The following is a 26,155-nucleotide window of genomic DNA, read 5'->3' as shown; positions in this document are numbered from 1 at the left end:
GGTTGGTAAGCGATCAGAATACAGAGCTTGCTTAATGTGATGAAAATAAAAGTGTGTCTTTAATATCTGAGAAAAACCACAGATTGCGCCAAGGAACATTTCTGAAAGAAAGTGTAACTCGGTACTTTAACTTAGTTATTTTGTTTTTAACTACGGCATCGTAACTGGCAGTTATTTTGTCAAATGTACTTTCTGTTTTTACTGTCTATTAAAAAGGTTTTATCATCTTTTTCGTTATTACTGCTTAATATATTTTAAGCTTGATAACAAAAAAAAATATGTATTTTTTTGTGTGATCACTATCACAATGGTAATACTTACATTATTTTAGAATAACAGGAAATATTTGTTATAAACTGTTCAAAAATCATGCAGCACTCATTGAAACATTTTTATCACAAAACACAACACAAATAACAAAATAAAACAATGATATCATTTCAAATAATTTAATTACATAATTAATAAATAGAATAAATTAATCATCGTTTCGTTTCGTTCGATCATAAAAACAAAAGAATCAAAATACAGTTGAAATTATACATCCTTAATAGGATCTTGGCACCCAAACCGATGCATTGCGCTATACATTTTGCAGTTAAATTATAAAAATATGAGGTACTTGACAATAAGAAATAGAAGAATCTTTTTTATTCTCTATGGGATTATGATTATTGTGAAATTATAAAGACAGTACTACGCTTAGTGGTGGTAATCAAAATAAAAGAAGATCATTCTCGAAAGCGCAATCGACAAATGATTCAGCTTTCCCCTAGAACCGCAAAACGTACTGCACAGCGACATCTAGTTTAAAACTGTTCAACCGTATTCCTTCAATTTTTGTTGCATACAACAACTATAGAGTAGCCTTTATACCAGATATGGCGAGGTGAAAAAAGTAGTACATGCAAAGAAGTTTGAAACAATAGAAAGTTTTTATATTAAAGTGGAAAATGGAATGAATGTGCGTTTCCGACACGACTTTAACCCCAAAACGCCAGAATCCATCTGCCACTTAACCAGGTGGTTAAGTGGCAGATGGATTCTGGCGTAGCAGGTGCTGCGGAAGCCCCGTCAGACCCTCGCAAATCTTTCCATACCCGCTACGTCGCACCTAAGGTGGCGTTAGCGACATCTACCGACAGACAATTACATTAATAAGATCTAATAGAGATAGAGAGATTGACAGAGAAATTGATAGGGTCAGTACTGAACCGCGATTAGTTTGGGATCGAGATACCTATTTCATACAAACTCACGTATGTATATGGCAAACCTGTCATCGCTAGTCGCGCCTAAGGTGACTTACAGCGACATCTAACGATAGACAGGTAAACTTTTAAGAGAGTGTTGAGTCATAGCACACCTCGGACAATGGCGATCAATTATATGAAAAAACCGGCCAAGAGCGTGTCGGGCCACGCTCAGTGTAGGGTTCCGTAGTTTTCCGTATTTTTCTCAAAAACTACTGAACCTATCAAGTTCAAAACAATTTTCCTAGAAAGTATTCATAAAGTTCTACTTTTGTGATTTTTTTCATATTTTTTAAACATATGGTTCAAAAGTTAGAGGGGGGACGCACTTTTTTTTTCCTTTAGGAGCGATTATTTCCGAAACTATTAATATTATCAAAAAACGATATTAGTAAACCCTTATTCATTTTTTAATACCTATCCAACGATATATCACACGTTGGGGTTGGAATGAAAAAAAATATCAGTCCCCACTTTACATGTAGGGGGGGTGCCCTAACGAAACATTTTTTTCCACTTTTTATTTTTGCACTTTGTTGGCGTGATTGATATACATATTGGTACCAAATTTCAGCTTTCTAGTGCTAACGGTTACTGAGATTATCCGCGGACGGACGGACGGACGGACGGACAGACAGACATGGCGAAACTATAAGGGTTCCTAGTTGACTACGGAACCCTAAAAAGCGCGTTCCCACGAACACAGTCCAAGCTCGTGTAGGTAAACGCTATGCTTAAATGAGTGAGATAAGACAGGTCGACTGGTCGCGTTCTTTGACAGGCGATAACTGGGAGCGGGTGAGTGGTACTTTCAGCGTGAAGCAGGGAGTATAGCCATACTGGTACTACTGGTTGTAGGCTACTCTATCGCTGTATGCTCTTCAATGCTTCAACCATCCTCTGTATGGGAGAGGAGTTTCTCGTTTTCTCCTATGGTGTCCGTGGTGTCCAGCGTAGATGACTTGGTGATCTTCATGGTCGTCGTGAGAAGTCAGTTTCTTGACTCCGATGATTGCTGAGAGCATCAGGGCGAGGGCTGAAGCCGCTAGGGCCTGGGGATGGAAAAAGTTTAGGTATATAAATTGAATTAAATAAAATTCACAAAAGAAACGACCAAGTCAAACAGGAGGCCGAACCGGGAATGGAGCTTATCACACTTGCGATTTGCGAGCGAGTTGAAAGCGAAGCGAACGCGCAGCGAGTTCGCCGCGAGTGCGTCACGATATCCATTGCAACAGTGTCTGCCACAAATGCTACGATGCCACAGACAGACATACACACAGACAGACAGGCAGACAGACAGACACGTCAAGCTTAGAACATATCTATAGAGCCGTGTTCCTACGTTAATATATTTATTGAAATGTTGATAAGTGATATTGCTATAGATAGTATTGTTGTATTTACTGTAGCTTTTAGTAGTAGTAATAGTAGTAGTAGTAAACACTTTATTGCACAGAACAAATTAGAAGTACAGTGAATAATTATATAACATTTAAATCATACGGACTTGAATTCCCTATTCTAATAATTTTAGGCTTAGGACTTTTTATGGCATACCGTGGTTCTAAAATCCGTGGAGTCGCCATATTATGAAAAATTTTCAAAGTCAAAGTCAAAGTCCAACAGTATGATGTCACATTAAATATAAATATTTATACACTGTCACATCGTTACTTTCATTTTAATCGAACGTAGTTGATTTTATCTTATTAGTAATTTTTTGGTATTATTATATAGCATTATGATAAAATTTACTAATAAATAACATTTTTAGTTAATAATATTTATTTACTACGTTCGATTAAAATTTACTAGGTAACGTTGTGACAGTATGTATAAATACTTATATTTAATATGACATCATACTGTTGGACTTTGACTTTGACTTCGAAAATTTTTCATATGTCGACTCCACGGATTTTAGAACCACGGTATGCCATAAAAAGTCCTAAGCCTACTAATAATTAATCATAATAAGTACAGCCTTAAAAGGTGTCATATAATAATATAAACGCATTAGTATTCCACGCTGTTAACATGCAATAAAAATAATTTGGCGGTAATTGCAGGCATAGCTGTCATAAAACGAAGATGGCAAGAACCAGTCTTAATAATATGAACATTGCACGTCACTTTATCAACTTAATAACCTATACACATAATTGAAATTTTGAAAAAACCCCCGACCGCGGCATGGAAGACCAATTTTCATGAAACATGGTTAAAATACTCCCGACTAAGTCAGCATTCATACAAAAACAAAATTAAATCTAAATCGGTTCATCCGTTCGGGAGCTACGATGCCACAGACAGACACACAGACAGACAGACAGACAGACAAACAGTCAGACAGACAGACAGACACGTCAAACTTATAACACCCCGTCGTTTTTGCGTCGGGGGTTAATTAAAATTACGTTATTAGTCACTTTACAGGGATGTAACAGTTAATATGTTTATTTATTTATTTAATCTTTATGTACACAAAGAATGAAAAAACTTGTAGTACAAAAGGCGGACTTAATGCCAGACAGCATCAGGATGTTTAAGCCTTCCCCTAGGAGGCGACCAAGGTATGCAACTCCATGCGACGCTGACAGAAAACTATCGCAATTTGATATTGGAAAACAATCGTCAATTGTGTCATTAATATGGAATAAAATTCGCACTCACGTTTCGTTTTTGTTCTGTAAGACTCAATTGACTCGAACCCTTGGACTTTCTGTATCTTACGTGCAGTGCTTGGACCTTAATTTTTATTTATAATTTTCTTTACTGAGTAGTATACATAAACTTATCCCCATTAGCTGGTAATTTTTTTAATCGCGTGATTAGTTCAAATATTTCTCATCGAAATAGGTAGAACCGAACTTTACCTATGCAATATAATTTGTATGTTCGTAAAAGTCATACGAGTATAGCCGGTAATTTGATTTACATAATAAATATCATTCATTATTATAAGTGTTAGTATGCCTTAGATTATATCAAAAGTTGAAATTATACCTAAAGAATAGATCCCCAGAGAATAATTTTTATTTAATAAACGCAGAGTAAGTACCTAATTAATAATTATATAAGGTACCCATTTAGAGATTAGTTGGCCATGTGTTTTATTTAAGTACTTTATAGGTAAAATGTGTAGGATTAAAAATATTAATATAGGTATCACATCTAACTAGCAAACGAATCGCGCACTGAAATCGGTCCATTTCACTCTTCACGCCGTCCGCGTAGGTAGGTCGCTAAACACTTCAAACGCAAAAGATCTTAACTCACATTCATCCCCGACTAACATAAGCCCATCTACTCTCAAGTACGTGCCTTTCCTACAAAAAGTAGTAAGTCTCATAGAGATGCGTAAGAGATAGGACCTTTGGGAGTTGAGCGGGTACAATTATTCACTTTTTCCAATTAAACAGCATCCCAGTACACGCACGCTTAATGGCGTGTCTTTCGGATTTGGAATTTCACTGTTTTAAATTAATACCTGACGGTTTAATGAACATTGGTTACAAGTTTTCATGGAAACTGGCGTTTCTAATACCGAATATTACTACTAATAGCTCTGTGAGCCTTTGAGACTTAGAAAATGCAAAAGTGAATAACACTTTTCACCGCCCCAACCGGTAAAGACCCTCTTAGTTCTTCAAAAGCGGAGAGAAATGCATTTTATCCACAAGAGTGCAAAGTAATTTCATACTTTTAACTTGATGTCCGAAGCTGACATGATGAAGATGGAAGATTTGACATTTAAATGCTGATTTTGAAACAGACATTTTTAATTAATTTAATTGACGGGTTCAATTGAGTTTGCTGTTTTAGAGTTAGTATTTTCTTTGTGATGATATGGTGACAAATTTTTAATTTCACTCGGTAGCAAAATTTGTTTAATAATAATAATAATAAATAATAATAAAATTTATTTATTCAAAATCAAGGATACATAATTGCTTACAAACAATTACACTAGGTATATGTTTACTATTAAGGCTAGTTTAGGTAACCATAAAGTTACTTATCTTATAGATTATAGTATATTAGCTATGTATTTAGTAGTATTATATTATGATTATAATTACAGAAACATAATAGGTATATCCTCGTTTTGCCCCTGCATACCCAGTGTTTTAATCTTCATCGTGTCTTGAACCATTCGCAACGCTCAAGATTTCAGTGTTTAAACCATTAGCTACGCTCGCAATTTAACGTTGAAATCTTTCATATCCTCGGGAATCAATATAAACTCTTGCGATTAAACAATTTTGAAAATTTTGAAAACAACCTATACTTCAAAACATTAACGAAGCTTCGACGAAGCGCTGGTGGCCTAGCGGTAAGAGCGTGCGACTTACGATCCGGAGGTCGCGGGTTCGAACCCCGGCTCGTACCAATGAGTTTTACGAAACAAATGTGCGAAATGTCATTTGATATTTTGCCAATCGCTTTTTGGTGAAGGAAAACATCGTGAGGAAACCGGACTAATTCCAATAAGGCCTAGTTTCCCTTCGGGTTGCAAGGTCAGATGGCAGTCGCTTTCGTAAAACTAGTGCCTACATCAAATCTTGGGATTAGTTGTCAAAGCGGACCCTAGGCTCCATGAGCCGTGGCAAATGCCGGGATAACGCAAGGAGGATGATGATGATTAACGAAGCCTCGACGTTACGTCGTCACCTAGATTTAGTTAATCTCCTGTTTTGTTGTTTCCTTTTTTTTTACTTTTGTGTTTGTATTCCGTATATTTAGTTTCACAGTGTTTTGATTTTTACTGTTAAGCTGTGTAATATTTGAAAATAAATAAATAATTTAATAATATTATCTAGTCACGAAATTTCACAGGAATCAGAATTGCGACCTGTACAGGACATACAAAAAGCAAATCGAGTTAAACCGTAGAATGTAGTTGACGGTTCAGAAAACGGACTTTTCAGAAAAAATCCAGAGTTTGAAACTTAGCCTTTGAGTCAAGTAAAAGCACTAACTTGAACTTTAGAAGTAGTTGCGAGTAAAACGTGGACGTTCATATTATTTTGAACAAGATTCTATTTCTATGAATACTGAATTTTAAAACACCGTGAGCCGCCAGATTGGTGGGACCAGTCGTTTGAACATAATAATAATATTATCATAACCTAACCACAAAATTAAAATTTTGAAAAAACCCCCGACCGCGACATAGTTGACCGATTTTCATGTAACATGGCTAAGAACACTCCCGACTAACTCAGCTTTCAAACAAATAAAACTTAATCGAAATCGGTTCATCCGTTCGGAAGTTACGATGCCACAGGCAGACAGACAGACAAACAGACAGACAGAAAACACGTCAAACTTATAACACCCCGTCGTTTTTGCGTCGGGGATTAAAAAAGGCATGCTTGAGACGATTTTCTCTACAATTAGTAGCTTACCAATCATGATTTGACCACTAGAAAACTAACGTAAATACCACGAATTTCCATTTTATCAAACATCACTTGAAAAAAGTTTAGGTAATAGGCTAGTTTCCTATAGTTAATAAAATATTTTATGCAGTGCACGAAATAAAGCACCTCATAATTAAAAGAAAAATATGGATAGAAGTTATGTTTAAACATAAGTAATTTCTATTTAATAAGTCAAAGAGAAAGATATAAAGTAAATGAATTGACCGTGACGTCACTCCTCAGTATTTCATAGTAATTCCATATTAGTAAATCGTTTTGACAGTTCTTAAAAAGAAGCTGATTTGACTAGTAGGAAACTAGCCTATTCCTGATAATTATAAAGTATTTATAAATCAAAATGCCTGCCGCTAAAATTTTTCCCGTCTAAACTAGGGTCTTCCAACTTTCAACTACGCAATTTTGTACCGTCACTCATCTGATATCTTCTGCCTCTCCTCTACAACAGAATACCGTACCTTCATGGTCAAGAGGGCCACACCACCAAGCCCCACCGCGCCGAGGGTCTTGGCCATCATCATGCCAAGGAGGGCAATCGAACCGCCACCGCCGCCGCCTTTCCTTCTACCGGTTCCTGAAAAAAAAATATATTTTATTTAAAAAAAATCACAAACATGCTGGTGACCGCATCTTAGTGTACGGGGCTAACGTTCTTACCACTATACCACCCGCAGTACCCTTCCCAAAGTGTTCTATGTTATTTTTGAAATAGACGCCTTTGATCAATCCTATGCCATCATACGTCAAAAAACCCGGCAACCTTCAAATCTAGTGTGAACAGGCATCTTCTGGGCGAGCTCACTCCATCGTTGGCCACGTCTTTGCCTTTGGCTAGACTGTGGCCAAGAGTAAGCCCATTTATAATAATAAAGAAACCTTTTTCTCGAGTATGCTTTTTCTTTATCTGATCTCTAGGTACATGCCAATAATAATGAATTTGAATGATTTGCATAGCAACATGAAATCCAGATCCCTACCAGTTGCCTTCACGGACTCCGCTATCAAATTAAATCTTGTAAATTAATTACAATGATATACTTCTATTTAGGTATCAACCTTTTTACCGAAAATTTTGAGCATCCCTTGCGGTACCGAAAATGTATCCGGAGTTACTTACCTAGAAATGGGCGCTCTAAAATAGTTTCTGTTTATTAGTTTTAATAGTTAGAGCTTTGAGTAATTAAACAATATGAATATACACTATTACAAATAACTATTTCAAAGGGAGCCGGTTTAAATCCCAGCTCTTACCAATGAGTGTTTCGAGAACTTACGATATCATTTTGTCTGTCCCATTCGTCTTTACAATTTACATGTTGTTCAGTCTTCTTTCTGGGTTACCTCTGAGAGGACCTCAACGTGCGTAGCGTAGCCGAATGCACAAACGCTCACAAAACGCTCCTAAAACGAAACGCTCGTAGATATCTATCTCTATCGCTCTTGCGTATTGGCGCAACAGAGCCAGACTACCTTTCAAGGCGTTTCGTTTTTGTTTCGCGTCGTAGAAATGGCATTCGGCTACGGGTTCTGATCAGATCAGACTCCCATGATCCGTGAAAAATGCCGGGATGACGCAAAAAAGTTTGGTTTACAAAGTCACAAAATAATAGTCTTCGCAAAGTGACAGTGACAGTTTGTTTCAAAGTAAGATAACGTCATAATTGCTCAAGTAAGATATTATTATTACTGTTTAACAACCACTTCGTGTGTAATTCCTTACTAATTGCCATATAAAAATATCACACGCTCACTTGAAAGAACATAATGTACGATATTATAACTTAACAAGAAGAATCATTTCGGATTGAGTCCAATTTGTCTAAAATTCTATTTCGTTACCTCTCTATGTCGCATAATTTAATGGCAAAAAGTTGATCATGAGATCTTACGATACTTGAGATCTTATGAGATCTCTCTATGTTACGAGTTATCCACGAATTATCGAATCCATCGGGTATCGAATCCACAGACCACATTTAACTAAACTATTTTGGCTCAGTGATCCAAAGTGAATCTTGGCCTCCGAAATGTGTGTGTGAGAGAGAGAGAACGTCATTATGTACATGAAAACACAATATTAAATATCCTACGAGTATATAAGAGGTCTCTTTACGGGTCTGTGGTCAAAATGGTAGGTAGATTAGTTAGTAAAGTAAAAAATTTGGGAACTGTTTGTTTTATTCTTTATATATACATCGACTCACGCCTATATTCCCGCACGGAATTGAAAGAAAATGATAATTATTGCAGTGACAGGTTGCTAATAGTCCATCGCCCACACTGTGTCCACTGATGAAAATGGGGTGGAAAAATTTTAACCCGTCACCACACGGGGTCAATTTAAGAAGGTGACAAAATAGAGTTGTGGACGAAATGATCCTAAACCGTCATTTCTTATGCATCAGAAGTAGATACAGACAATACATGTCACATGTCACGCAATATTCTTTACCGTATTATTATCACTAAGCGAATTGCAATTAATTCCATTGAATTTAACTGTTATGAGTTTAAAAGATAACTATCAAAACCAAACTGTAACGACAGACTTAAGAGTTGAAAATTGAACTAGATCGGCACTTACTACAGTTACAACAGAATGGCATTTCAGCGACGCGAAACGAAAACGAAATGCCGCGAAAGGTAGTCTGGCTCTGTCGCGCCAATACGCAAGAGCGATAGAGATAGTTATCTACGAGCATTTCGTTTCGTGAGCGTTTGTGCCATTCGGCTGCGTACCCAGTATTGATTTCTTCTTTACATTGTACACGCGATTTTTTCGATACCGATCGATATTGGAAATCATCACCGCCATGTTTTTAAATCATTTCGCAGAAATATAGGATTATGAGAACAGACGAAGAGTATTGACTTTAGAAGTGAATTACTTAATTATAGCAACGTGTCGGCAAAAAAACTATTAGAAGATATAATGACAGTGTGGATAACATGAGATGAATTATGTACAAGGTGAATTAGTGATACATTGTTGCAGTAATTCATTTTGACGTAATAATTATAAATATAGAGACGCTGTATACAGGCTGTTTCAATGAACGTAATACAAAATAAGTGATTCTGGCTCCATTAACGACGAAGAATATAATGCTGGATGCGTATCCAGCATTATATTCTTGATCGCCCCTTGATGGCCCCCTGATGGATACGTATCCATCAGGGGGCCGATTTTTGAGTTTCACGGCGTTCGAATTCAGAAAATTGTCACTGAAAATAATAGGCAATTCACCGTTTTCAACCGGTGTTTTATTTACGGTGACAGTGAGACTCAAAAATCGGCCCCCAGGTCTTAAAATACTACGTTATTAAATTTTGCAAATTATCTAACAAATTAATAAATCCAATTCTTGAAGTGTGGTCACTCATTGTGACGTCATGACTGTGACCTCAGTTGTAGGTGTCTTATCAGTTATCAAGGTGACAGGTGACATGTCAGAATGAATTTTATTCATAAAATGTCAGTCTAGATAAACAAGAAGGTGAGTTTATACTACAAAACAAGGTTCGAAGAGAAAATTCTCTTAACAACCTAGGTAGGGTAACCATGTTGTGACCAAAATAACAGGACTTTAAGTTCTCGCGCTTTTACACATATTTAAAGTCACATACAGGTCGAACGCGATAAATTAACATTATTTTTACTTTTTTCCCAACGTTTTGGCCAGGTTGCACTGATCGTGGTCGCGGAAGACACGACCGTTGGGAAAAAAGGTAAAAATAATGTTAATTAATCGGGTTGGACCTGTATGTGACTTTAAATAAAATAACAGGATTTGGGAAAACAATGATATTAATGATTATTAACTAGTTTAACGACACGCGACCTAACATATTTGATATTTATTTATTCAAGAAACAATATAACATTGTATTTGAAATGACTTATAGCTAAATTACTTAACACTAACATGGAATCAATTTACAATAATTATACATTAAAACAAACCTAAGGAAAACATAGAATGTACAATTTACGATAAAGATATAAAATTTGATTATAATGAGATTAAATTATGTCCCAATAAATATTTATAAATAGTAAATTATAGAATTTGACATGTCCAATTTATTCTACTTAAAGCTCATCCACCGAATAAAAACACTTTTCTAACAAGAAAGATTTCAGTTTGTTTTTGAAAATATGGCAACTAGTGAGAGACTTCAACTCGATAGGTAATCTGTTAAAAAGAACAATAGCCTGGTAACCTGCCGCATGCTTCACTACTTTGAGTCTGGTGCTCACTGTATGGGGCAAGTCTTTACGCCTCGAAGCTAAACGCCTGTCCCTCTGATCTGAAGTTTCAATTAAATGCAAGTGTTTAACTAAGTCCGTGAGTAAAATCAATATGTACAGGCTGGGAGTAGTTAAAATTTTAAAATCTAAAAAGTACTGTTTACTCGGTGTATCCTGTGGAACCCTTGCCATTATTCGTATGTCGTATTTTTTTTTTTTTTTTTTTTTTTTTTTTTTTTTTTTTTTTTTTTTTTTATACTACGTCGGTGGCAAACAAGTATACGGTCCGCCTGATGTAAAGCGGTCACCGTAACCTATGGACGCCTGCAACTCAAACAGTGTCACATGCGCGTTGCCACCCCATTAGAAACTTGTACACTCCCTTTTGCTGTGTTAAGTACACAGCAAAAAGGAGTGTACAAGTTCCAAGGAGGGTTCGGGTTGCCGACGACTCAAAGGACAATAGACGGAACAAGTTAGTTCCGTAAGTCCTCCCGTCATCAGCACACCGCACCCTCGTTGAGCTCTGGCAGCCTTACTCACCGGCAGGAACACAACACTATGAGTAGGGTCTAGTGCTATTTGGCTGCGGTCTTCTGTAAGGCGGAGGTACTTCCCCAGTTGGGCTCTGCTCTAGATTCGAGCGAGACGATATCCGCTGTGCTGTGCCCTACCACACAAAGCGGAATATCATTCGCTATGCCCTACCTCCTACTAATTATGTATGTCATAGTTTTAGCAATAGGAAGACGCGTCTGAAAAACATGTTTTGTATTACGTTCATTGAAACATCGTATATAAATATGAATAAAACATCTTGCTTTATGATGAAAAAGTTTGTTCAACTTAAAGAACATCTTGTGAAATACCACAAACTACATATATACAGACTATGCCACCCCGTACCACAAAATGCGACTGTCAAAACGAAACTATTGTTTGCAGCGGAAATTGATAGATGTCGCTCATAGTCCCATTTGGCACATATCTATATTTAATAAATTTGCAAGCCTTGTCATCTGATACATCCGTCTCACGTTTTTCTCTTCAATCATTTGACAGGTGGAACTGACTAACTATTTATTTTTATGCAGGAATATCAAAATGCCTGACACGTAGCGAAAGCTAGATGATACCGAATTTCGGGCAAATTGTCATGGCACGTTATGGTCTCATCAGAAGTTCGTTCGCTTTTCAATCCAGAGGTCACTGGTTCAAGCCTCGGTGGAGACACACGTAAAGATATCCAGTTTTTTGGGTTTTATTTTTATTTTATGGTTTTTTATTTGTTTAGAATTTTTTTGCGTAAATTTTCATAATAATTCTTAATTATTTTGAACGTACATTCCAGAATAGGCAAAATATTACAACCTTAAGTGCGTTTTCACATTATACCCGATCCGCGATATCGGATGTAGGAAGGATTTTAAAGGCGAAAATCAAAGATGGCGACTTAAACATATGCGATATCGGTCAATGAATAAAGGCAAGAAATTGGTTCTAGCTGGGAATTTTCTAGAGATTGAAGACATTATTCCACCATTTGAACTTATGTGCAATAAAGTATAAATAAATCATTGGTTTTTGAAATTGTTGATATGTCATTTTCATAGGCTAACTGTAGGTATTATATCATTCAGGGACAGGGTACAGGGTTTATAGTAAAATAAAAAGAAACTAGCTATAATAACTTTTAATTATAATATACATTACAAAAACTTGTTTCATTTACTTGAAAATATTAGAGGTTTACCATAATATCACAACAAATATGTAATCATCAATGCGACGAAATAAGTTCTCAGGAAATTTATTTAAAATGTGATAAGCCTTTGGTGGATGGCCTGCTTCTGCTTTTCTTGTTTTCGTGCTCCTTCATCCCATTGAAACTTCGATATTTACGCATTTTTGTCAATCCGTTTCGATTTGTACACAGGAGCCATGAGGAAACAACTCAAATGATTTTGGAACATACTCGTAACTGGGATTGGCTTCCACATCGGCTTTTCTACCTCCAATAAAATTTGCATTACAAATTCACCGTAAATTCAATTCAATACTTGTATCAAATGATTATGCACTTTAAATAAAACTTCAAAGGTTAGATGACACTTTTCTTCTTACGGCAATTATCCACTTAAACGGTGGTTTCGTTTCCACCACAGTCTTGGAAATAGCTAGAATTTAGTCGCTATTTTTCTTGGTGTTATTAGAATTCACCATAACAAATTTTACTAGGCCCATATTAAATTTATCTCGAAAATGTTTACTGAAATATGGATTTGACAGCGTAAGTCAGTGACAGGAATGTCAATTTTGGCCATAGTGAGCGCTGTCATCCTTTTAGTTACCCCCTCCACCCGCTTTGCACCCTGCACCTTGCCAATACAGTACAGACTTGTCATCCCATACATCCGTCTCACGTTTTTCTCTTCAATCATTTGACAGGTGCAACTTACTAACTTAAGTATTTACCAAGAATCTTATATACATACTGGATGTTGCACGCCGAACATTACTTTGAAGCCAGAAAATTTGACCTTGAATTACGTCACGCCGGTCTTGCATCTCTTTCTTTAGGGTGTCCATGATTAAGCATACATTAGGGATATCCCGCGGAATTTGACGTATTACATCTCTCGACACAGGCTTAAAACCTTTGAACCTCCGTTTTGACAATATTCTCAGCTTGATATGATATTGATATGTGTTAAAATGTCAAATATTAATATTAGCGCCATCTATCTGAGCGTACCTACCCCAAAGGTGTATCGCCATCTAGCTCACCGTACCTTTTTCTGTATGGTTTTGAGGTACGTTTTTTTCTTAGACTTTATCTGTCTATACGGAGTTACATAAGTATTTGTCTTTTACTAACTGACACCTGTGTTTATTAAAGCATGCAATGGAATATATATTTTAGTGTTTTGGTCACTTTAAACCATCACAATAATATTTTGGTAGTAACTACTGGGAAAACTAATCCCAGTAGCTATCAACCCCCGGTGTGGTAATTAACAATGTGGGGAAATCCCAGTAGTTAGGACAGGTAAAATTTCTAAATTTCTTTCTGTGTCATAATCTTCAGGCTTAAAGTGCAAATCTGCAAATTGTCGAACGCTCTGAAACATTTCCTTTTATCGGTACAATCGACAGCCAACAGCCAATGCTGCCTCCTTCCTTCATCTTTTGGAACACTGAAAAGTTTAATATTATTCATGTTAATTGTAAAGACATAAATTATATAAAGTTGGTATTATTATACTGTGATATGAACTATGAACATAGAAACCGTACCAAGTTGATAGATTTAGCTCCATTCAATAAGAGTAAATACTATGCAAGAAAAAAGATTGGTCACCCTAGTCGTAAAACCACACATAGCATTATTTTTCTTTAAAGGTCATATTTATCGTTCTAAACCTATTCGTGGGAATTTTGATATAATTTGAGACAATGAAAACAATATAATGATAAGAAGTAACCAAGATTACAAGCAAAATAGAAGAAAATTTATTGCCAGTGAGGTTTATGAACATTTTGGTAAAATAAGTACTTACTTGTGAAATTTTACGTCGGATTTCGGTTTCCATTTACTTCCACAATGGTTCACTATGCAATATATAGCTCAGAACTTAAGTAAATCGTCGAAAAACGTTTATTTTGCAAAATAAATCTCTGAATCGGTGAATGAATTTTGACAATTCTGACATATCGGGCATATTTTTTTATTATTAGTGTTCCCATAGTACGCAGGAGGTAAATACCGGAGAAATAAGGTTTTTGATTGAGTTTTTTTTTGTATAATACAAAGAAAAGTAAGTCAATTTGATTGAAGAATGTTTTATACGTTTTTTTTATTAACTTATCTGGCAATACATCACAGTGTTGGAATGAGATAGAACATAGGAGTAAAGGTGAATGAACCTGGCTTCAACTCATTGGTCGGCACGCACTATCCAGAGATATATATAAAATTCTTGGTATTTACTTTTCAGCAGGAACATCGAAACGCCTGACACATTAGTGAAAGCTAGATGATGGCGAATTTCGGGCCAATTGTCAAGACACGTTATGGTCTCGGTTGAAGTTGGTTTGCTTTGCAAGCCAGAGATCACGGGTTCGAATCCCGGCGGAGAGACACAAGTGAAGATAACAGCTTTTTTGTGTTTTAAATTTATTTTATGGTTTTTTATTTTTTTTTGCATAAGTTTTAACGATAATTCTTGAGCTTACCATGGGCCTCAGTCAATCTGTGTAAGAATGTCCTATAATATTTATATTTATTTATTTATATTTTAATTCTGAATTATCTTGAACGTACATTCCAGTAAAACCAAAATAATTATGCTAGGTAAAATATTACAACTCTAAGTGCGTTTTCACATTGTCCTATCCGCGATATCGGATGAAGGAAGAATTTTAAAGGCAAAAATCAAAGATGGCGGCTTAAATATATGGGATATCGATACCGGTCCTACATCTGATATCGGATCGGATAATGTGAAAACGCACTAAGACGGAAGTATTACTTTCTGATTATTTCATTTTTAGTAGTATAAAAATGTTTTACCACAAACAACTACATAATATCAGCACGACAGAGTCAGACGGCACTATAATCAGAATGAGACAAAAGTTGTCAAAATGATAGATATTGTATATTATTGGGGAATAAAACAATAATTATATTAATAGGCCAATTTTATTCACCAAATTCTTTGAAAAGTTTCTTCATTACCATACTAAGTGTTGGCCCAGATTGATAAAACATTGAATATTGGTAGTTCGGGGTGTAAAAACATGTCAAACCTGAGATATGAAATATTAGTACTTATTTTCCCATCAAATATAATGAATAAAAATAAATCAAACACAAAGTATTAAAAAAATACAAAAAGATTCACAAAAAAGCAAGGTCTCCGGCAAGATTCGAACCTCTGTTGCTCAAGTTATCGCAACTAAAAAGCAGTATCTTTGACCACCACACCAAACTTCTACTTAATCAGCGTGACGAAATTAGGTAACTTATAGGTATAATATGAGTAGTCATGAAGACTTTTCACGACAAATTGAATGAATATTAAATGTTTTGTTACTTAAAAATGCAACGTTGCCAGACTGCTGACTGCAACGTCGCATAACTCTAGTTTGGTTGTAAACTGATTTAGACCTTAGTAAATTATTATTAAAAATCAATTCAGAAATAGAAGATGATGGCTATACGGCGCTTGACTGATGGATGCGTTTTGTTATATAAAAAGAGTAGGTACATATTTCTGAAAATATTTTTATCTTCTTGCTTTAAACTAAAAATCATCTTGATATTCATCAATTATCATCATTTTGATATTTTGATATTCGTATATAATTAATAACCTAGATACAAAAAGAACATAATGAATGATACTTCGATATTTTACCAGTATCGAAACGCAGTATGTTAGCCATGACAGCCAGTGACAGTACTAGTACTGAGGGCTTATTGCTGTCACCTGGGTTAACACATTGCGGACATCTTTCTCTTTTACTCCTATCCAGGCATATAGAATGACATATATAGCCACATAGCGCAAACTCTGGTGTTCGTGGAAAACCTCCTAGCTAGACTTGTCATTCATTCATTGTAAAAATAGTAAAAAGATTTTGACTCCAAAGACTAATGTTTACGTGATTTTCAGTCTTATGTCAAAGCTGAGTAAGACGTGGATGGCGGCAAAGCTTTTGTAAATACATATATTGAATCACGGAATTAAGCAACACAAGGCAATTTTTGTTATGTATTTATATTCCGCGTTTTGTTTAAGGCGTATATTGTATCGTTTTTGATTACAAAATGCGTAAATAATTTACACCTTAGTCTGTAACGTATACGCAAAGGTTCTTGAGCGAAACCAAAATCGACAATATTCACCTACACTCAAAAAAAATCTTTATTTATTAATTATATTATAAAGCAACATCTGTTGACGGTTTGCAATTGTCGATATTAATATATCTAGAATAACTTTCAATGTGGTACATGCAACTGGACAACTGTCACTGTACATTTGTAATCCTTATTACAAGAGCATAACGTCTATGGTTAGCTAAGACAGAGTATTGCTGTTAGTAGGTACGATGGGTACGATGTTGAACCTTAGGTTACCTTCCATCAATACTAATACTGAAAGACAATTTTTAAACTTATTGCATTACATGTGTCTAACAAAATTTCAATGAAATGGGTTGTGAATCTAATATTTAAAAAAATCACTATTTAAAAAGAGATGGTTGAAAAGGGAAAGGGGATTTAAAAAAAAAGAAAAAAAAGATTTTCACTGCCGAGGATCGAACCCACGACGACAGGGCCGCGTCCATCGTCTTACGCTACTATAACTGAGCTATTTAAGCGATAGTAAGGGTGGCGAAATATTAACTAACTTTCAATCTAGTACATGCATGACGTTACGAGTCCTAAAATTCATTATATTCTTTTAAAGATTTATGTCTCAAAAGTGACACTTAACGCCATCTAACAGTGATCTCAAGGCAACAAGAAATTTGTAGTAACGCCATCTACATTTGCCGTGCTTTTAGGCGGTCGCATTTTTTTGTATGGGGTGGACATATCTACTAAATCCATAATCTCTGGAAATACTCGAAATATTTGAGGATGATGGTGAGAAAGTTTTCTACTTATTTAAAATTTTTCTGCTTTATACTTTTGAAAAGTTGGACAGAAAAGGCACTAACTCCCTTTTTATATTCCAAGTCATATTTTGAACGGATTCAAAACTTAGTTACGTTGATAAAAAGAACTTTAGGGATCTACTTCACAAAACAATTTTTTGTGCAATCCATAGCATTAATCCCTTTTCTACGATTTTCTTTTCCGCCTTCTTTCGACATTATTATTGGCAGTTTAATGAAGTAAATACAGATTAGGTATCTACAGTTTATTAATATAATGTTCCAGAACATAGTTCCAAAGCGTTGGGGCGATACACGGCTATGCGCGCCAAGCCGACGTCAGAACGGCGTGTCTATTTCACTAGCTATTTTAATGTTTAATTGCTTGAGGTACAGTTTTCTTCGTCACAGGTACTAACAATTTTTGTACAGTTATTTTATTCAAATTTTGTGACTATTCAGACATCTCTCACGCCATCCTGACTAGTGTCTATTTATGATCAAAATACTTTTCTCCGTAACATGAATTCCATCCCTCCGCTTACCACGATCATGTGGTAGTCGGTTAGTCGCGAGTGTTCTTAGAAAATGTTTGATGATGATGATAATCAGTCCAGTATGTCGGGATTTTTTATTATTTTTTTAAATTTTTTCAGTTTAGGGTAACCTGTGTCCAATAGAAGTCATAATGGCTCAAAAAAAAAAAAATGGCTATTATGCACAATAAATTATCAAGTTTTTTCCAAATCGCAGGCAACTTATACCACCAAAACTTTAAATTACTTGGCTACCTATTCAGCGAGTTCGCAACAACTTGAATTCTTCATCTGCTCTGAGGTACTTAGCCAAATGCACAAATACACGATAATATCTGTTTCGTAGCTATCTATCTCTATCGCTCTTGCGTATTGGCGCGATATAGTAGACTGCATTTATGTCGGCGTTTGGCGTCGACGATTGCCAATCGGCTTCGTCGGCTGAGGTGAACTTGAAAACCACTGAACTCAAGTTTCCAAGTATTTGTTGAGGTGCTCATTAAAAATAAATTGTTTGAATCTTTCATTTAATTTGTATGAGGAAAGTTCGTTTTAGCCAAGTAATAAAATAATTGTATAAAGTTTGTTTCTGACAAATTTAGGAGTGTTGAGATGTTTTTAGTTGGTCTGAAACACAAAAAAGGAATAAAAGGAATATAGAATATTTTAGAGTATAAAACTTTTATTGTACTTGTTCGTGGTTTTAATGCATCCGTTTTCAAATTATATACGTATTCTTGTATTTACATACTATAAAATAAGTTTTAGACGACTATTTTCCTCCTCCTTGCGTTATCCCGGCATTTGCCACGGCTCATGGGAGCCTGGGGTCCGCTTTGACAACTAATCCCAAGATTTGACGTAGGCACTAGTTTTTACGAAAGCGACTGCCATCTGACCTTCCAACCCGAAGGGTAAACTAGACCTTATTGGACGACTATTTTATTACACTAATATTTAAGAGTGTGAATGGACTTGTTAGGAAATATGAAAATAATTTGATTTGTTCTTAGACTTTTCATCATTAGGAAGGCAGTCAGCAAATTTTAACAAATAATAAAAATAATGTGGTTACTTTCACTTAACTGACACACTGCATGATATTAAAAAAAAAGAATGTTATGTGAACTTTATTAGCTGTCATGAAGTTGAATAGGTATCATACTCTTTATTCCAATCATGTTGTCATGTATTTTGAAGTATTTCGTTCCATTCACAAAAAAAAATACGTATAATGCTGCATAAGTATTAAAAGTCGTTCGAAAGCAATCAAACTATGAATATTTCACCTTTTTTAGGGTTCCGTACCTCAAAGAGGAAAAACGGAACCCTTATAGGATCACTCGCGTGTCTGTCTGTCCCTCTGTCACAGCCGATTTCTCCGAAACTACTGGACCGATTTACTTGAAATTTGGCACACGTATGTAAACCTGTGGCCCAAAGACGGACATGTAATTTAATTTAATGAAATTTAATCACAGGGGTCACTTTTGGGGGGTAAAATTGAAAATTAAAAATCAAAGTTATTAAAACTATATTGTGTTACATATCAAATGAAAGAGCATTTTATCAGCATCTGAAATATATTTTTTTTATATTTTTTGTTTTGGTAATTTAGAAGTAATTTAAGAAAATAAGCAAAAAATGACCATTCCCCCCCCCTTATCTCCGAAACTACTTAGCGTAAAATTTTCAAAAAAATACACGAGATAGCCCTCTCCATGTAGATTACAGGAAAACCTATTAGAAATCTACAGTCAAGCGTAAGTCGGACTTAAGAGAAAAAAACTCAGATTACGAATTTCACTCACTGCCGCTGCAAGTAGTTACTAAACGTCTTAAAATTGTGTAATCGAGTTGGACAGGTATAAAGAAATTCATTTCTGTCTTTTTCTTTTTAGAACTTGTTCAATTTTTTTTTCATTTGTACAAAATGACTTAAGTTCCTACTAAAAAGGAGGCGCTTAAGACCGTTTATAAATTGACTGAGCAAAATTTTATTCAAATCGGTCCAAAAAAAGGTGTCTGTTGACGAAAACATAGAATTTGTGCCACCGAAAGCCCAAATCTGAAGTCCATTTTGCTCTATCTCTTATCGTTTCCGAGATATATACGTAAAGTCTTGAAAGTTCGAAACGTTAACTTTGCCATCATAGTCGTTCAGGCGCTCATGAGTTCTTTGTATGGAAAAGTCGAAAACCGACTCGCACTTGACCAATGTTCATAGAACGTTGTGGTTTTTTTTTATTAGCAAAAATGACTTAAGCGCCTTCAGAAGTGTAGGTGCTTAAGACCGTTTGTAAGTTAAAGTTAGCTGTGATGGCTCAACGAAGAAAGAAGATTTCAGTATCCTACTTATCAGGGCGAGCGGTAGCGAAGCCCTCCTATAGTCGACAAAGTTCCGAACCTTGTGGTACATTTTTTTGAAAAAACTATCACGCCTATGAAGTTGTGCTTAAACATAGTAATTTATATTCATATCTAGATTTCATATCTGTAAAAAATATTATTTTATTGTCATTTAAAAAAAAATCAAATCTCAGTTTTGTGTTCAATATTGTACTACTAACGCCATCTGTTAGGACTCTAAGGAGTAAGAAAACATCGTTTACTATTTTGTATAACTAACGCCATCTGTTAGAAAACTAAAGAGGTAACGTTGTATTTTTGACGTCTGTCAACTATGACGATCAATCGAAACTTGGCACTGGAAATGGCGCGTAATTCAATTTTTCTATGGGAATCAAAACTTAGCCCCTACATTTTTAATATTATGTTATGGCTCGTCAAAGTTTAGGAAGCCAGCCAGAAGCCAAGGGAAGAAAGGGAGGGAGAGAGAGGTTATCAACACGGTGTTTTCAGTCAAAAGAAAAAGTAAATTTTATTTATTTATTTATTGTTGAGAAACCCAATGTACTTAGGATTTAGGATATGTTTAGGAAACTCAATGATAGAGTTGTTCGCTGTCGTTCGCTAGATGTCACTGTTACCCCCGCAAACTGGGCAATGACTTGTTTTCGTAAAATGTGTAAGTATTTTTTGATGTCCACATTTTTCGTTAGATGTCGCTGTACCACCTGCAAACTAGCGAACGGTATTCTATGGTTCAATAACATATATTTAAATTGTATTAATTTCATCTTTTTTAGGGTTCTGTAGTCAACTAGGAACCTATTTAAAAATATTTTTTTTTTTTCTCGGAATCTCTCGGCTCTCGAAATTGAGCCGAAACATGTCGAACGCTATATCGACTTAATACGTGAGTAACCCGCTTAAAATATTTTTAAATATGTATGAGTCTCACGGGAGTTTTATAGTTAAAACAACTAGGAACCCTTATAGTTTCGCCATGTCTGTCTGTCTGTCTGTCCGTCCGTCCGTCCGTCCGTCCGTCCGTCCGTCCGTCCGTCCGTCCGTCCGTCCGTCCGCGGATAATCTCAGTAACCGTTAGCACTAGAATGCTGAAATTTGGTACCAATATGTATATCAATCACGCCAACAAAGTGCAAAAATAAAAAATGAAAAAAATGTTTTATTAGGGTACCCTACTTGTAAAGTGGGGGCTGATATTTTTTTTTTCATTCCAACCCCAACATGTGATATATTGTTGGATAGGTATTTAAAAATGAATAAGGGTTTACTCAGATCGATTTTTGATAATATTAATATTTTCGGAAATAATCGCTCCTAAAGGTAAAAAAAGTGCGTCCCCCCCCCCTCTAACTTTTGAACCATATGTTTAAAAAATATGAAATTTAGTAGGAGGTAGGGCATAGCGAATGATATTCCGCTTTGTGTGGTAGGGCACAGCACAGCGGATATCGTCTCGCTCGAATCTAGAGCAGAGCCCAACTGGGGAAGTACCTCCGCCTTACAGAAGACCGCAGCCAAATAGCACTAGACCCTACTCATAGTGTTGTGTTCCTGCCGGTGAGTAAGGCTGCCAGAGCTCAACGAGGGTGCGGTGTGCTGATGACGGGAGGACTTACGGAACTAACTTGTTCCGTCTATTGTCCTTTGAGTCGTCGGCAACCCGAACCCTCCTTGGAACTTGTACACTCCTTTTTGCTGTGTACTTAACACAACACACATTGTACTTAACACAGCAAAAGGGAGTGTACAAGTTTCTAATGGGGTGGCAACGCGCATGTGACACTGTTTGAGTTGCAGGCGTCCATAGGTTACGGTGACCGCTTTACATCAGGCGGACCGTATACTTGTTTGCCACCGACGTTGTATATAAAAAAAAAAAACACAAAAGTAGAACTTTATAAAGACTTTCTAGGAAAATTGTTTTGAACTTGATAGGTTCAGTAGTTTTTGAGAAATATACGAAAAACTACGGAACCCTACACTGAGCGTGGCCCGACACGCTCTTGGCCGGTTTTTTCGACATTAATTCAACAGTTATTTATGTACAAAACGCGATAATTTAAAGTGTTATTTATAAACAGTCTATTCGTTTTAGTTTCACTCATAAATGTTTAACTTTTTTCGTGTTTGCCGAATGAGGAATATCGTTAGGAAGTTCGTTTATATGTCTACGTATTCATTATTTTCATATAACGTAAATTTATTATCACTAACATAAATAATATGCTACACATTACACTTACCTGCACTATTGTAAGTTTCATCAACAGTCCTCAGCGACTCTTCGACAATCTTGCTGATCTTCTCCTTTTCAACCAAATTCGGCAACTTCACTCTCAACTCATGCCCTGACAGGAACTTCGCGATCCGAAACAACGGCGAATCACCAAACCCTCGTCCCTCATCCTCCAAACTGTTAGACACTGGTATACTAACTAACTTCACACCGTCAGCTATATCTATGTCACCATCTAACAAAGCTCCATAGGTCGACCCAAGGGCCAGTAATACTAACAGTCGATACATTTTCACCGGTGACTATCCGAGCAATAGGTTAGAAAGGGAGAATGATACAGTTTTATAGTAAAGAGCTTTCAAAAAATAGAAAAAGTCGAGCACTCGATCCGCCGTGGGCTGGGTGAGTGTAAAAAGAATAGGGGCATTCTGCAATTTGTTGGTTACAGTCTGATTGACTGTGCTGGTAATGATATTAATTGGTTGAGAGATGAACATCAAACTAGTTGTGTTATAACGAGTCAACGCGGATTGTCATTATTTGTGCCGTTCTTAAGAAAAAGGTACCAAATAGGTAATCGCTTACGCCGTGGCTTGCGTGGGCGACGGTCGCGCGATGATCGCGCGACGGCAATGCGACGCATACGAAATCAAACCTTATCGATATGGAAGTATGAGACGCGACGGCGACGCAAGACACGGCGTAAGGCATAACGTTAATTCGAACGCTAATTCGAAGATACACATTTCGTCCTCATGAAGAACGTCTCATTTTATTTCATCTGGATTACTTAACAACTATTGTTAGATATTATAATAGCTTTTTAGAGAACCAAAACATTTAGATAAATTTTGCATCGTCTGCGATAAAAAAATATAATTGAATGTGAATTCTTGGCCATTAAACAATATACAGGGTGTCCGGTGGCAGATTTCTATTTTTAACTTGAAATAAAAAAGGTCTTAAGCTAGAACCTTTATTAATATCTGCAAACCTAGATAACAAATACGAATTTACTTATTTAAAAATAATATCGTCTGTCGTCGTTCTACATGTAGACAGTCCTCGAAACGGAGGCTCGTGTTTTGTATCACTCGCCGCAGTATATCCTGCGAAATGTTGCTGATTTCATTAGCGATAGATAATTTTTTAAATCATATCGATATCATAGCGATATATATTTATCAATCGTAGGTTGTTATTAAATGATCGCGGGGCTCAGTAGAGACATTTTTGCTTGTTCGACATGACCACTCATGTGAAAATGGCCCTCGTCACGTACACGACGAATATTGAAATTTAAACAAAATTGTCGGCGTGCAATATCTAACGAATCATTAGCTTTAAAAAACGCTTCAATTGCATAAGAACGGCGGTGTTCTGACCACTAGCTGAGACATGTTGAAAACAAAATCCGAAAAATTCAGCAATGCATTCCCGCCAAATGTTAAAACCAAAGTTTTTTTTTATTTTACAATTGATTTTGATAATATAAATCTGCTACCGGACACCCTGTACTTTAACGAAAACTAATGATATACTTTGCAAATATATATTTTAACAACGTAGTCAAAACATAATTATAACCTAAAACAGGTTTTTCTAGAAAAAACGACAACAACATGTCTGAGACAACCTATTGTTTTCGCAAACATTAATATAATACGATTTTTCCCTTCACATCGTTAGTTACTTTATCTGAAGCTGACAAACATCATTTGCAGAAATCAAGAGACAAGTAACATAATAATATATTACTTTTCTGATAATAATATATCGCTAATTGCTATAATAATCGCCAACATTATTAGAAAACTTGATAATTATGATTGGATATTATTTATAAAGATTTACTTATTATTTATGAAACAGTTTTTGAAATCTTATCCATTATTTATCTTATGGAGATGGTACAGTCAACCAATTGGAACCCTAGGCCATTGTAGAACTATGTCATAGTGACGTTATAAATCAGATTGTAAGAAATCTCTTACTGCTTGTCATTTTGACCTGGTTGTAGAGTGGCCTAAGGATCCAATTGGTTGACTGTACCTATTTAGGTATCTAGATTGTATCAATAATATTCGAAATGACACGGATCTTAAATAGGTATAATGTTTTGACTAACCATCGATACGAAAGCAAGTGAATGAAGAGATGACGGATGAGCAAGAGGTATGGAAAAGAAGACACACTGCAGTGACCTGAACTGCCTAGGATAAATGCAAGAGAATGATGATGTCCATTTAAACAACAACAAGAGAAGAAAAATTATAAATAATTCTCATCATATCGCTACTTGCAACTACTTTTACAAAAACTTCTGTCTCTGCTGCGGTCTAAACATTTTAGAATAGCCCACAAAACGACGGCAATGGAACCGCGAACAAAATAATACAAAATGACAAAAGTTTACACTCCCAGATGGGCTTCGTAGAGTTACTGGAAGCGACATTTCGTTTACTGAAGACTATTTTTTAATGTATTTTATTACTAGCTATTGCCCGTGGCATCGCTCGCGTTATAAAAAGACAAAAAGTAGCCTATGTTACTCTCCCTTCAACTATCTCCACTTAAAAGATCACGTCAATTCGTCGTTCCATTTTGTCGTGAAAGACGAACAAACAAACAGACACACACACTTTCTCATCTATAATATTAGTATGGATTGTCATTGGTTGACTGGGACATAATGCCTTAAGGCTTTAAAGTCCGCCATTTGTGCCCTTATTTTGTTGTTCAATAAAGATTAAATAAATATTCATTTATAGTTTTCATCTTATGTACGTTGGTTTGTATAAAGTAAACGAATACTTATAACAAAATAATATAAAAGTTTCATTAAAATACTTAATTAAAAAATATATAATTAGTCTATTTTTGGTGCATACTTATACATCATAGAAGAAAAGTAAATAAGTTCAATAAGTTGCTTATATTTTAAGTTAATATGGGGGGGGGGGGGGTTAAAGGTGCCAGTTTTCGGTATATAGCGGTAACCGAAGACAATATTATCAACATTGTATTAATTTTTTTACAAGCAGAAACGACTGCACATTGCAACTTGGCATTTAAGTTCCTATGTAAAATGCCTCAAGGGCCTATTTTACATATTAGCTAGCTTTTAATTTTGGGTAGTCTTAGTTTCTTATTTAATTAAGTTAAATAAAGATGGAAGGTAGGCGCTACGGACAGTCCCCTGCGCCGAGGGTGCATGGAGACAGAGGAAACAGCGACTCGTTGGTGCTGGAGTGCAGCCGGGGTGTCTCCATACGGGGCAAAATATCTCGGATCTCCGAGAGACCTTCCCGAGGTCCTACTCAACATCAAGGGTCTGGTAGGATTTCTCGAGGAGTTGGAATGGCAGGACTAGCCAAAAAAATAGG

General features: G+C 35.9%; 1 protein-coding gene across 1 annotated transcript; it reads right to left on the bottom strand.

Annotated features, from left to right (window-relative positions):
• Positions 1 to 1,959: 1,959 nt before the first annotated feature.
• Positions 1,960 to 23,095, bottom strand: LOC125238246. The gene is made up of 3 exons (XM_048145521.1): positions 22,777 to 23,095; positions 7,159 to 7,274; positions 1,960 to 2,305 (listed from the first exon to the last, which is right to left on the bottom strand). Exons 1-3 carry the CDS (start codon positions 23,057 to 23,059, stop codon positions 2,135 to 2,137), a joined length of 570 nt encoding a protein of 189 aa, XP_048001478.1. The 5' UTR covers positions 23,060 to 23,095; the 3' UTR covers positions 1,960 to 2,134.
• Positions 23,096 to 26,155: the final 3,060 nt, after the last annotated feature.

This window comes from Leguminivora glycinivorella, chromosome 23 (assembly GCF_023078275.1).
Source record: "Leguminivora glycinivorella isolate SPB_JAAS2020 chromosome 23, LegGlyc_1.1, whole genome shotgun sequence".
Taxonomy (NCBI): domain Eukaryota; kingdom Metazoa; phylum Arthropoda; class Insecta; order Lepidoptera; family Tortricidae; genus Leguminivora; species Leguminivora glycinivorella.
The sequence above is the reverse complement of the archived record's forward strand: the minus strand, read 5'-3'. Positions and strand labels throughout refer to the sequence as shown.